The 12,582-nt window shown below is 35.3% G+C and overlaps 1 protein-coding gene across 1 annotated transcript; it reads left to right on the top strand.

The window, feature by feature from the left end:
* The first annotated feature begins 8,302 nt into the window (after nt 1-8,302).
* LOC139868679 (early nodulin-like protein 17) lies at nt 8,303-9,740 on the top strand. The gene is made up of 2 exons (XM_071857013.1): nt 8,303-8,492; nt 9,322-9,740. Exons 1-2 carry the CDS (start codon nt 8,303-8,305, stop codon nt 9,738-9,740), a joined length of 609 nt encoding a protein of 202 aa, XP_071713114.1.
* The last annotated feature ends 2,842 nt before the right edge of the window (nt 9,741-12,582 follow it).

The raw sequence follows: 12,582 nt of genomic DNA, 5'->3' as shown, positions 1-12,582 counted from the left end.
TTCTGCGTTAACATGGTGGAATACCTATCTAGAGCAAGTGGGACAAGACGATGCGTACGCACTACCGTGGTCAGCATTCAAGCACTTGATGAACGAGAAGTACCGTCCCAGAACCGAGGTCAATAAGCTCAAGACAGAACTTAGAGGGTTACGAACCCAAGGATTTGATATTACCACGTACGAAAGACGATTCACAGAATTGTGCCTATTGTGTCCGGGAGCATTCGAAGATGAGGAAGAGAAGATCGACGCTTTTGTGAAAGGATTACCGGAAAGAATCCAAGAAGATATAAATTCACACGAGCCCGCCTCCATACAACAGGCATGTAGAATGGCTCATAAACTAGTGAACCAGATTGAAGAAAGAATTAAAGAACAGACTGCTGGAGAGGCCAATGTGAAGCAAGTCAAAAGAAAGTGGGAGGAAAACGGTGATAAGAATCACCAATACAACAACAACAGCAATTACAACAATAATCGCAACAATTATCCCAACAATCGCAACATCAATCGCAACTACAATAAACGGCCCAACAACAACAACAACAACAACAACAACAACAACAACATCAACTACAACAATCATCCCAACAACAATAATAACCGCAACAACAACAACAATCAGAAGCAGTTATGCCAAAGGTGTGAAAAGTATCACTCGGGGTTCTGCACCAAATTTTGCAACAAGTGTAAAATAAATGGTCATAGCGCGGCGAAGTGTGAGGTCTACGGACCAGGGGTTAATAGAACGAAAGGAACAAATGGTGTCGGAACGAGTAATGGCGGAGCAAGTAGTGTCGGAGCAAGTTATGCCAATGTAGTTTGTTATAAATATGGAAAACCGGGCCACATTATTAGAAATTGCCCGAACCAGGAGAACACGAATGGACAAGGCCGCGGAAGAGTTTTCAATATTAATGCGGCAGAGGCACAGGAAGACCCGGAGCTTGTTACGGGTACGTTTCTTATTGACAATAAACCTGCTTACGTTTTATTTGATTCGGGTGCGGATAGAAGCTATATGAATAGAGATTTTTGTGCTAAATTAAGTTGTCCATTGACGCCTTTGGATAGTAAATTTTTACTCGAATTAGCAAATGGTAAATTAATTTCAGCAGATAATATATGTCGGAATCGAGAAATTAAACTGGTTAGCGAAATATTTAAGATTGATTTGATACCAGTAGAGTTAGGGAGTTTTGATGTGATAATCGGTATGGACTGGTTGAAAGAAGTGAAAGCAGAGATCGTTTGTTACAAAAATGCAATTCGCATTATACGAGAAAAAGGAAAACCCTTAATGGTGTACGGAGAAAAGGGCAACACGAAGCTACATCTTATTAGTAATTTGAAGGCACAAAAACTAATAAGAAAAGGTTGCTATGCTGTTCTAGCATACGCCGAGAAAGTACAAACTGAAGAAAAGAGCATCAATGATGTTCCCATTGCAAAAGAATTTCCCGATGTATTTCCGAAAGAATTACCGGGATTACCCCCACATCGATCCGTTGAATTTCAAATAGATCTTGTACCAGGAGCTGCACCAATAGCTCGTGCTCCTTACAGACTCGCACCCAGTGAGATGAAAGAACTGCAAAGCCAATTACAAGAACTTTTAGAGCATGGTTTCATTCGACCAAGTACATCACCGTGGGGAGCTCCTGTTTTGTTTGTCAAGAAGAAAGATGGTATATTCAGGTTGTGTATCGACTACCGAGAGTTGAACAAACTTACCATCAAGAACCGCTACCCACTACCGAGAATCGACGACTTATTTGATCAACTACAAGGCTCGTCTGTTTATTCAAAGATTGACTTACGTTCCGGGTATCATCAAATGCGGGTGAAAGAAGATGATATTCCAAAGACTGCTTTCAGAACACGTTACGGTCATTACGAGTTTATGGTCATGCCGTTTGGTTTAACTAATGCACCAGCTGTGTTCATGGACCTTATGAACCGAGTGTGTGGACCATACCTTGACAAGTTTTTCATTGTTTTCATTGATGACATACTTATTTACTCAAAGAATGACCAAGAACACGGTGAACATTTGAGAAAGGTGTTAGAAGTATTGAGGAAGGAAGAATTGTACGCTAAGTTTTCAAAGTGTGCATTTTGGTTGGAAGAAGTTCAATTCCTCGGTCACATAGTGAACAAAGAAGGTATTAAGGTGGATCCGGCAAAGATAGAAACTGTTGAAAAGTGGGAAACTCCGAAAACTCCGAAACACATACGCCAGTTTTTAGGACTAGCTGGTTACTACAGAAGGTTCATCCAAGACTTTTCCAGAATAGCAAAACCCTTGACTGCATTAACGCATAAAGGGAAGAAATTTGAATGGAATGATGAACAAGAGAAAGCGTTTCAGTTATTGAAGAAAAAGCTAACTACGGCACCTATATTGTCATTGCCTGAAGGGAATGATGATTTTGTGATTTATTGTGACGCATCAAAGCAAGGTCTCGGTTGTGTATTAATGCAACGAACGAAGGTGATTGCTTATGCGTCTAGACAATTGAAGATTCACGAACAAAATTATACGACGCATGATTTGGAATTAGGCGCGGTTGTTTTTGCCTTAAAGACTTGGAGGCACTACTTATATGGGGTCAAAAGTATTATATATACCGACCACAAAACTCTTCAACACATATTTAATCAGAAACAACTGAATATGAGGCAGCGTAGGTGGATTGAATTATTGAATGATTACAACTTTGATATTCGTTACCACCCGGGGAAGGCAAATGTGGTAGCCGATGCCTTGAGCAGGAAGGACAGAGAACCCATTCGAGTAAAATCTATGAATATAATGATTCATAATAACCTTACTACTCAAATAAAGGAGGCGCAACAAGGATTTTTAAAAAAGAGAAATTTAAAGGATGAACTACTCAAAGGATTGGAGAAGCATCTTAATATTCGGGAAGATGGAACCCGGTATAGGACTGAAAGGATTTGGGTACCAAAATTTGGAGATATGAGAGAAATGGTACTTAGAGAAGCTCATAAAACCAGATACTGAATACATCCTGGAACGGGGAAGATGTACAAGGATCTCAAGAAAACATTTTTGGTGGCCGGGTATGAAAGCCGATGTTGCTAAATACGTAGGAGAATGTTTGACGTGTTCTAAGGTCAAAGCTGAGCATCAGAAACCATCAGGTCTACTTCAACAACCCGAAATCCCGGAATGGAAATGGGAAAACATTACCATGGATTTCATCACTAAATTGCCAAGGACTGCAAGTGGATTTGATACTATTTGGGTAATAGTTGATCGTCTCACCAAATCAGCACACTTCCTGCCAATAAGAGAAGACGACAAGATGGAGAAGTTAGCACGACTGTATTTGAAGGAAGTCATCTCCAGACATGGAATACCAATCTCTATTATCTCTGATAGGGATGGCAGATTTATTTCAAGATTCTGGCAGACATTACAGCAAGCATTAGGAACTCGTCTAGACATGAGTACTGCCTATCATCCACAAACTGATGGGCAGAGCGAAAGGACGATACAAACGCTTGAAGACATGCTACGAGCATGTGTTATTGATTTCGGAAACAGTTGGGATCGACATCTACCGTTAGCAGAATTTTCCTACAACAACAGCTACCATTCAAGCATTGAGATGGTGCCGTTTGAAGCACTTTATGGTAGAAAGTGCAGGTCTCCGATTTGTTGGAGTGAAGTGGGGGATAGACAGATTACGGATCCGGAGATTATATAAGAAACTACCGAGAAGATCATCCAAATTCAACAACGGTTGAAAACCGCCCAAAGTCGACAAAAGAGCTACGCTGACATTAAAAGAAAAGATATAGAATTTGAAATTGGAGAGATGGTCATGCTTAAAGTTGCACCTTGGAAAGGTGTTGTTCGATTTGGTAAACGAGGGAAATTAAATCCAAGGTATATTGGACCATTCAAGATTATTGATCGTGTCGGACCAGTAGTTTACCGACTTGAGTTACCTCAACAACTCGCGGCTGTACATAACACTTTCCACGTCTCGAATTTGAAGAAATGCTTTGCTAAAGAAGATCTCACTATTCCGTTAGATGAAATCCAAATCAACGAAAAACTTCAATTCATCGAAGAACCCGTCGAAATAATGGATCGTGAGGTTAAAAGACTTAAGCAAAACAAGATACCAATTGTTAAGGTTCGATGGAATGCTCGTAGAGGACCCGAGTTCACCTGGGAGCGTGAAGATTAGATGAAGAAGAAATACCCGCATCTATTTTCAGAAGATTCGTCAACACCTTCAACAGCTTAAAATTTCGGGACGAAATTTATTTAACGGGTAGGTACTGTAGTGACCCGAACTTTTCCATGTTTATATATATTAATTGAGATTGATATTTACATGATTAAATGTTTCCAACATGTTAAGCAATCAAACTTGTTAAGACTTGATTAATTGAAATATGTTTCATATAGACAATTGACCACCCAAGTTGACCGGTGATTCACGAACGTTAAAACTTGTAAAAACTATATGATGACATATATATGGATTTATATATATAGTTAACATGATACTATGATAAGTAAACATATCATTAAGTATATTAACAATGAACTACATATGTAAAAACAAGACTACTAACTTAATGATTTTTAAACGAGACATATATGTAACGATTATCGTTGTAAAGACATTTAATGTATATATATCATATTAAGAGATATTCATACATGATAATATCATGATAATATAATAATTTAAAATCTCATTTGATATTATAAATATTGGGTTAACAACATTTAACAAGATCGTTAACCTAAAGGTTTCAAAACAACACTTACATGTAATGACTAACGATGACTTAACGACTCAGTTAAAATGTATATACATGTAGTGTTTTAATATGTATTTATACACTTTTGAAAGACTTCAATACACTTATCAAAATACTTCTACTTAACAAAAATGCTTACAATTACATCCTCGTTCAGTTTCATCAACAATTCTACTCGTATGCACCCGTATTCGTACTCGTACAATACACAGCTTTTAGATGTATGTACTATTGGTATATACACTCCAATGATCAGCTCTTAGCAGCCCATGTGAGTCACCTAACACATGTGGGAACCATCATTTGGCAACTAGCATGAAATATCTCATAAAATTACAAAAATATGAGTAATCATTCATGACTTATTTACATGAAAACAAAATTACATATCCTTTATATCTAATCCATACACCAATGACCAAAAACACCTACAAACACTTTCATTCTTCAATTTTCTTCATCTAATTGATCTCTCTCAAGTTCTATCTTCAAGTTCTAAGTGTTCTTCATATATTCTACAAGTTCTAGTTACATAAAATCAAGAATACTTTCAAGTTTGCTAGCTCACTTTCAATCTTGTAAGGTGATCATCCAACCTCAAGAAATCTTTGTTTCTTACAGTAGGTTATCATTCTAATACAAGGTAATAATCATATTCAAACTTTGGTTCAATTTCTATAGCTGTAACAATCTTATTTCAAGTGATGATCTTACTTGAACTTGTTTTCGTGTCATGATTCTGCTTCAAGAACTTCGAGCCATCCAAGGATCCGTTGAAGCTAGATCCATTTTTCTATTTTTCAGTAGGTTTATCCAAGGAACTTAAGGTAGTAATGATGTTCATAACATCATTCGATTCATACATATAAAGCTATCTTATTCGAAGGTTTAAACTTGTAATCACTAGAACATAGTTTAGTTAATTCTAAACTTGTTCGCAAACAAAAGTTAATCCTTCTAACTTGACTTTTAAAATCAACTAAACACATGTTCTATATCTATATGATATGCTAACTTAATGATTTAAAACCTGGAAACACGAAAAACACCGTAAAACCGAATTTACGCCGTCGTAGTAACACCGCGGGCTGTTTTGGGTTAGTTAATTAAAAACTATGATAAACTTTGATTTAAAAGTTGTTATTCTGAGAAAATGATTTTTATTATGAACATGAAACTATATCCAAAAATTATGATTAAACTCAAAGTGGAAGTATGTTTTCTAAAATGGTCATCTAGACGTCGTTCTTTCGACTGAAATGACTACCTTTACAAAAATGACTTGTAACTTATTTTTCCGACTATAAACCTATACTTTTTCTGTTTAGATTCATAAAATAGAGTTCAATATGAAATCATAGCAATTTGATTCACTCAAAACGGATTTAAAATGAAGAAGTTATGGGTAAAACAAGATTGGATAATTTTTCTCATTTTAGCAACGTGAAAATTGATAACAAATCTATTGCAACCATAACTTAATCAACTTGTATTATATATTATGTAATCTTGAGATACCATAGACACGTATACAATGTTTTGACCTATCATGTCGACACATCTATATATATTTCGGAACAACCATAGACACTCTATATGTGAATGTTGGAGTTAGCTATACAGGGTTGAAGTTGATTCCAAAATATATATAGTTTGAGTTGTGATCAATACTGAGATACGTATACACTGGGTCGTGGATTGATTCAAGATAATATTTATCGATTTATTTCTGTACATCTAACTGTGGACAACTAGTTGTAGGTTACTAACGAGGACAGCTGACTTAGTAAACTTAAAACATCAAAATATATTAAAAGTGTTGTAAATATATTTTGAACATACTTTGATATATATGTATATATTGTTATAGGTTCGTGAATCAACCAGTGATCAAGTCTTACTTCCCGACGAAGTAAAAATTTGTGAAAGTGAGTTATAGTCCCACTTTTAAAATCTAATATTTTTGGGATGAGAATACATGCAGGTTTTATAAATGATTTACAAAATAGACACAAGTACGTGAAACTACATTCTATGGTTGAATTATCGAAATCGAATATGCCCCTTTTTATTAAGTCTGGTAATCTAAGAATTAGGGAACAGACACCCTAATTAACGCGAATCCTAAAGATAGATCTATTGGGCCTAACAAACCCCATCCAAAGTACCGGATGCTTTAGTACTTCGAAATTTATATCATATCCGAAGGGTGTCCCGGAATGATGGGGATATTCTTATATATGCATCTTGTTAATGTCGGTTACCAGGTGTTCACCATATGAATGATTTTTATCTCTATGTATGGGATGTGTATTGAAATATGAAATCTTGTGGTCTATTATTATGATTTGATATATATAGGTTAAACCTATAACTCACCAACATTTTTGTTGACGTTTTAAGCATGTTTATTCTCAGGTGATTATTAAGAGCTTCCGCTGTCGCATACTTAAATAAGGACGAGATTTGGAGTCCATGCTTGTATGATATTGTGTAAAAACTGCATTCAAGAAACTTATTTTGTTGTAACATATTTGTATTGTAAATCATTATGTAATGGTCGTGTGTAAACAGGATATTTTAGATTATCATTATTTGATAATCTACGTAAAGCTTTTTAAAACCTTTATCTATGAAATAAAGGTTATGGTTTGTTTTAAAAATGAATGCAGTCTTTGAAAAACGTCTCATATAGAGGTCAAAACCTCGCAACGAAATCAATTAATATGGAACGTTTTTAATTAATAAGAACAGGACATTTCAGGTTGATTGGCTTATAAAGCTGTTGCAACTTGTAACTATTGTTGGTTTTCCTCCCTAGCTCCTAACCGTTAGGGAGGTTTGGCTTTTCATAAATTTTGCTGTTAAAAAAAAAAGGTTTTGCCTAATACTTTTAGCAAATTGATAATTAGTTTTTGATTAGTTGTTCTAGTTGACTTCTCTTGGTTTATTAATTTTAAATTTTATTCATGTGCTAACACCAACAATTGGCAATACATCGAATAAACTGATTTATTGAACTTCAAAAGGCAAATAATTTATATTAAAGAAATTGAGATTTTTGGATTACCGAGAAAACTCCCTAATAAACGAGTACACTGACTCTCCCATGAAGAGTAAACCTCGGGTAATCAAGCCCCTGAGCGCGAGACCTGATACTGGGTGAATTGCGCATAAGGCGCTCCCTGTGGTCACACTCCTTTTTTGAACGAATGGCTTTGCAAAGATTCAAACCCGGGTGATGTGTTTCATCGGGCAACTCAGTGGCCACTCAAACAAGCATGCTTGGTTATTGGGATAGAAACATAGTAGTACTAGATTTGTATATATTAATTGTATTGTGATCAAAGTAAAACCAATTGATACAAACAGCATATAATTGGTGCTGTATCATATTTGCAAAACTTCCAACATACTATAGTTTATCAGTTAACCAGAATTCAAGAAATAAAACCTCTAAATTCATTTGATTTACTCACTCACTCCAAAAATGAGGCGGAACTACAACAGCAGTAAATGGACAGTGACGGTGGCGTTAGCATTCTGCGCCGCATTAGTGGAAATGTTCCCGGATGTCTACGGTATACGGTTTATTACGGGCGGTAATATGGGCTGGACTTCATATGTTAACTACACTCTTTGGACTGGAAATCAAACATTTTACTTCGGTGACTGGCTTTGTAAGTATTTATTTATTTTAATTATGTTTGCATATGTATATATATTTGTATTTGTATAACTTTATGTTTTTGTTCTATTTAATTTGAAGTAAGGGTGTTCATCGGTTTGGATGATTTTCTTGATTTTGTTTGTTTTTGAAAATTTTAATATCAAAATTGAAAGCGAATTCAACTTCATAACTGAAACCGAATCAAAAATAAAATTTGGTTCTTTTCGATCAAACAAATAGAAAATGAAAAAAGATATAATTAAACCAAATTAATCATAACAAATCGATGTTATATTGTCTTTGGATTTGAATATTTAAATTAAGAATTTTATATATTACTCTTTATTAGTTGAATTTGGTTATAAATTCTGTTTTCGGTTAAACCATTACAAAATAGTCCATTACATGTACGGAACTCATAATCTTAAGATTGATGAGTTATATTGCTACCACTAATCGACGTTTTGATAATCATGTTATAGTTTCATATAGAAGGTGTGATACATTAGTGTGTGTTTGTATTAGTTTGTACCTTGTGATCGTTTATAAACATTTATCAGTTTACCTGAGATCCTTTATCTAGAATTATTATTAGACATCTTTTAAAGGTTAAATATTTTGTGGTTGATTCTTACATCACCTCATTTTTAGAAGGTGTGACAGTGAAACGCTACTATGTATGTATTTTAGAGATATGAAGCAATTTTTTGTGTAAATTTGAACTAAGAAGCTTGGATTCAAATATTCAATCACAATATCAACCCACCCACTTACATATTATAAGTTAATTTGGATATTTGATGTTTCTTTTGTCCTAATTGTAGTTTGTATGTTTGTAGTTTTCGTGTATGACAGAGACCAGGACTGCGTACTAGAAGTGAGCAAAACCAACTACAAAACGTGCAATGGCGAGCATCCATTGCACAATTACACGAGAGGATTTGGAAGAGACGTAGTCGAACTAAACGTGACCCACGATCGCTACTTCATTAGTAGCAAAAGGTCATGCTTAAGAGGCATGAAACTGCACATACATCTCAGCCCTCTACCACGACCGCCACATGCCGCCCCTTCAAAAAGTAACTTTTCAGGTCTCAGCACTCTAACACCACCACCACCAATTGCCGCTCCTTTAAAGAGTCAAACTTCAGATATCAGCCTTCCACCACCACCGCCAGTTGCCGGCTTGCCGCCCCTTCAAATAGTCACTCGACACATCTCAGCCCTCTATCACAACAGCCACTTGCCGCCCTTATAAAGAGTCATTCTTCAAGATTCAACGTTCTAGGAAAACATTTTGTGCTTCATGCTGTTGTCCCCATTGCTGCCTTTTTGGACTTGCTACTTTTACGTGTTTGATCATAAAATTAATTTTTTTTAAACAACATATGGCAAGCTAAATTGTTTGATCGAAATCAATATGTAGCTAGGTTTATTTGCTCAAATGGGTACAAGTTGTATTTGGTTTTGTTTTGGTTTAATGTTGATCATATCTGTAATAGTTTGACTAATGAATTCAAATTCGTTTTATGGACGTGATTGGTGTTGAGTAGTTGAACGTAACTGAACATTGAGGTTTTTTTAGACTATTTTAATTTTAGTTATCGCGTTAGTGGCCGATTCAATTTTTAATTTCATTTATATTATATTGCACGTGGTCTGTCATGTACAATTTGTACATATATCTCTTTAAACTTTTGCCACGATGAGTAGAGGTGCAAAGTCTAAGTTACTCCGTAGAACATAAAAAAGTGGTGATGGTTTTAGTGTTGAAATGACAATTAACATTTGATTTGTTCTGATGGATAATCATCCTATTCAATCCGGCTTTAGCACTACAAGAAAAGTCCGACTTTAGCACTACAAGAAAAGTGATAGTTGGGGACGACAAAGAGGCGTCCCCAAAAATACACTAAAGGACAAAAATGTGGGTAGTTTTTCATAAGAAGTTTGACCATTTTTTTAGGGACGACATTCTGGGACGACATGTCCCGAAAGAAAATTTCATTTTTAATTATTTCTAGTGTCAAAAACTGGCTCCAAAAACCAAAAAATTTCGCGCCAACTTTTTCGGGACGACATGTCGTCCCGATATGTCGTCTCAAAAGAAAATATAATTTCTTTTGTTTTTTTTTTCGGTGCAAAAAAATTTGGCTACAAAAAGGTAAAAATTTTCGCGCTATATTTGTCGTCCCTAAAAACTTTCGTGGACAACTTTTTTGCCAAATTTTTTCTTATTTAAACACACCATTATCAACAACATTACTAACATCAAACACACATCAAACACACCGAAAATGTCTACCCTTCCGCCGTTGATTGTAAGTGTATTACGGAAGTAAAATTCCGTAATGAAATGAAACTTTACGATTATACGCGTAGTTCGAAATATACGTTCGAAGAAATTGACGTTCGCGACGTAGGTTTAGAGGACCTTTTATATTTTTTGAATGAAATGGTTCCATTCGAACACACGGACGTCTACGGACGTCTTGTATTACGAAGAAGACTGTGTTCCGGAATTGTCCGCTACATATCTCCGTACAGAGGATCAGTGGAACGGTATAAAAGAGACCATGAGTTGGCGTTCTAATAGCATTTCTCTTTATTTAGTTTTCAAAGTTGAGAAACTTTTATTATGTTTTAGTTTAATAATGTTTTGTTATAATATTTTATTGTGTTTTAGTTTAATTATGTCGTTGTTTTAATATCTTATTGTACTTTCTATTAAATGAATGAAAAATCGCAGTTATTTTCGATTTATAACATAGTTACTGAAATTAAAACATTTCAACAACGAGCAACATCATACAAAGTTACTGAATTAAATTGCATTATAACGACGAACATTAAATGAAAATTATACAAGGTTACTGAAATTAAATCACACTGATAACGACGAGGTGAATATTATACAAAGTTGCTGAATCTTCTTTACAACTTATAAAGCATGTGGGGTTCTGCTGACATGTCACATCAAGAGATTATCTACTAATCATATTCCACGTGTAAATCTCGGATTTAATCAAAATTAATTAGCTTAATTACCATAGAATAACACGTGTCCCGATTATAATCCCTAATAACCCACCAGTTTCAATTGTCACGACCAAAATCCAGAAAAAAACCCAATATCCTTAATTAGGGTTAGCAAAATTTGCCTATCAAAAATTACCACAACATCAAAACCATATTCATTGATAGTGATCGATCCATAGATGAAATCAAATCGGATTGTGTGATGCCCCGTCCAAAACCTCCATGGTACGGATCATCAACAACAGGTCCATTACACGGTATAACACTATATGCTGTTTTAAAACAAAGTTTGCATTCATAAAAAGATAACATTTTTCCAACGACAAATGTTTAACAAGAGTAACGTGCTTCTACGAATAGAAAGCGTTAACAAATGTACGTGACACCGAGGTCATTACAAAACCATAGTTCAAATAAAACATAAGTGATGAATGCAAAGTAAAAAGTTCCATGATTGAGACATCTCTAAACAATGCAGCGGAAGTCTAACACAGCAAGTCTAATACAGCGGAAGCAATAAGCGTCTTAGTTCCCTGAGAATAAAACATGCTAAAAAGTCAACACGAATGTTGGTGAATTATAGTTTTCTTGTAAACGATAATGTAATGTAGACCACGAGATTTCGTATTCAAAACAGTATGAAAAGTATATGCTTAACCGTGGACACTCGGTAACTAACTTAACGTAAAATAATATATCACCCCCTAAAAGTACACTTGGCGAGTGCGTTAAAAAAAACGAAGTATTAAACACCCGTTAAATGCTAGCGCGACTAGCCCAGGTGGAGATGTCAAACCCTATGGATCCATATCTAAGATTCGCGTCTACCGGTTCATAAACCAATAGTTAAACATTACCGAGAAAAGGGGAAAATTTGTGCCGTTATATCACCCACAAATATATAAAGTTAAAGTACTTGTGTCTAGTATGTAAAACATAAAAAGCGCATGTATTCTCAGTTTCAAAAATAGTAAAGTAAAACGGGAGCTATAACTCACAATGAATGTGCGGTAAAGTCGATATGAAAATGTAAGCAAGTAGTAAGTCGGTCCGAAAGGTCC

The sequence above is a fragment of the Rutidosis leptorrhynchoides genome, chromosome 9 (assembly GCF_046630445.1).
Source record: "Rutidosis leptorrhynchoides isolate AG116_Rl617_1_P2 chromosome 9, CSIRO_AGI_Rlap_v1, whole genome shotgun sequence".
Classification (NCBI taxonomy): Eukaryota; Viridiplantae; Streptophyta; class Magnoliopsida; order Asterales; family Asteraceae; genus Rutidosis; species Rutidosis leptorrhynchoides.
This window is presented reverse-complemented; position numbering and strand designations above follow the sequence as displayed.

Coding starts and splice junctions, on each gene's coding strand:
- LOC139868679 (XM_071857013.1), top strand. CDS start 8,303: ATGAGGCGGAACTACAACAGCAGTAAATGGACAGTGACGGTGGCGTTA. Junction 8,493..9,321: donor TTACTTCGGTGACTGGCTTT/GTAAGTATTTAT, acceptor GTATGTTTGTAG/TTTTCGTGTATGACAGAGAC.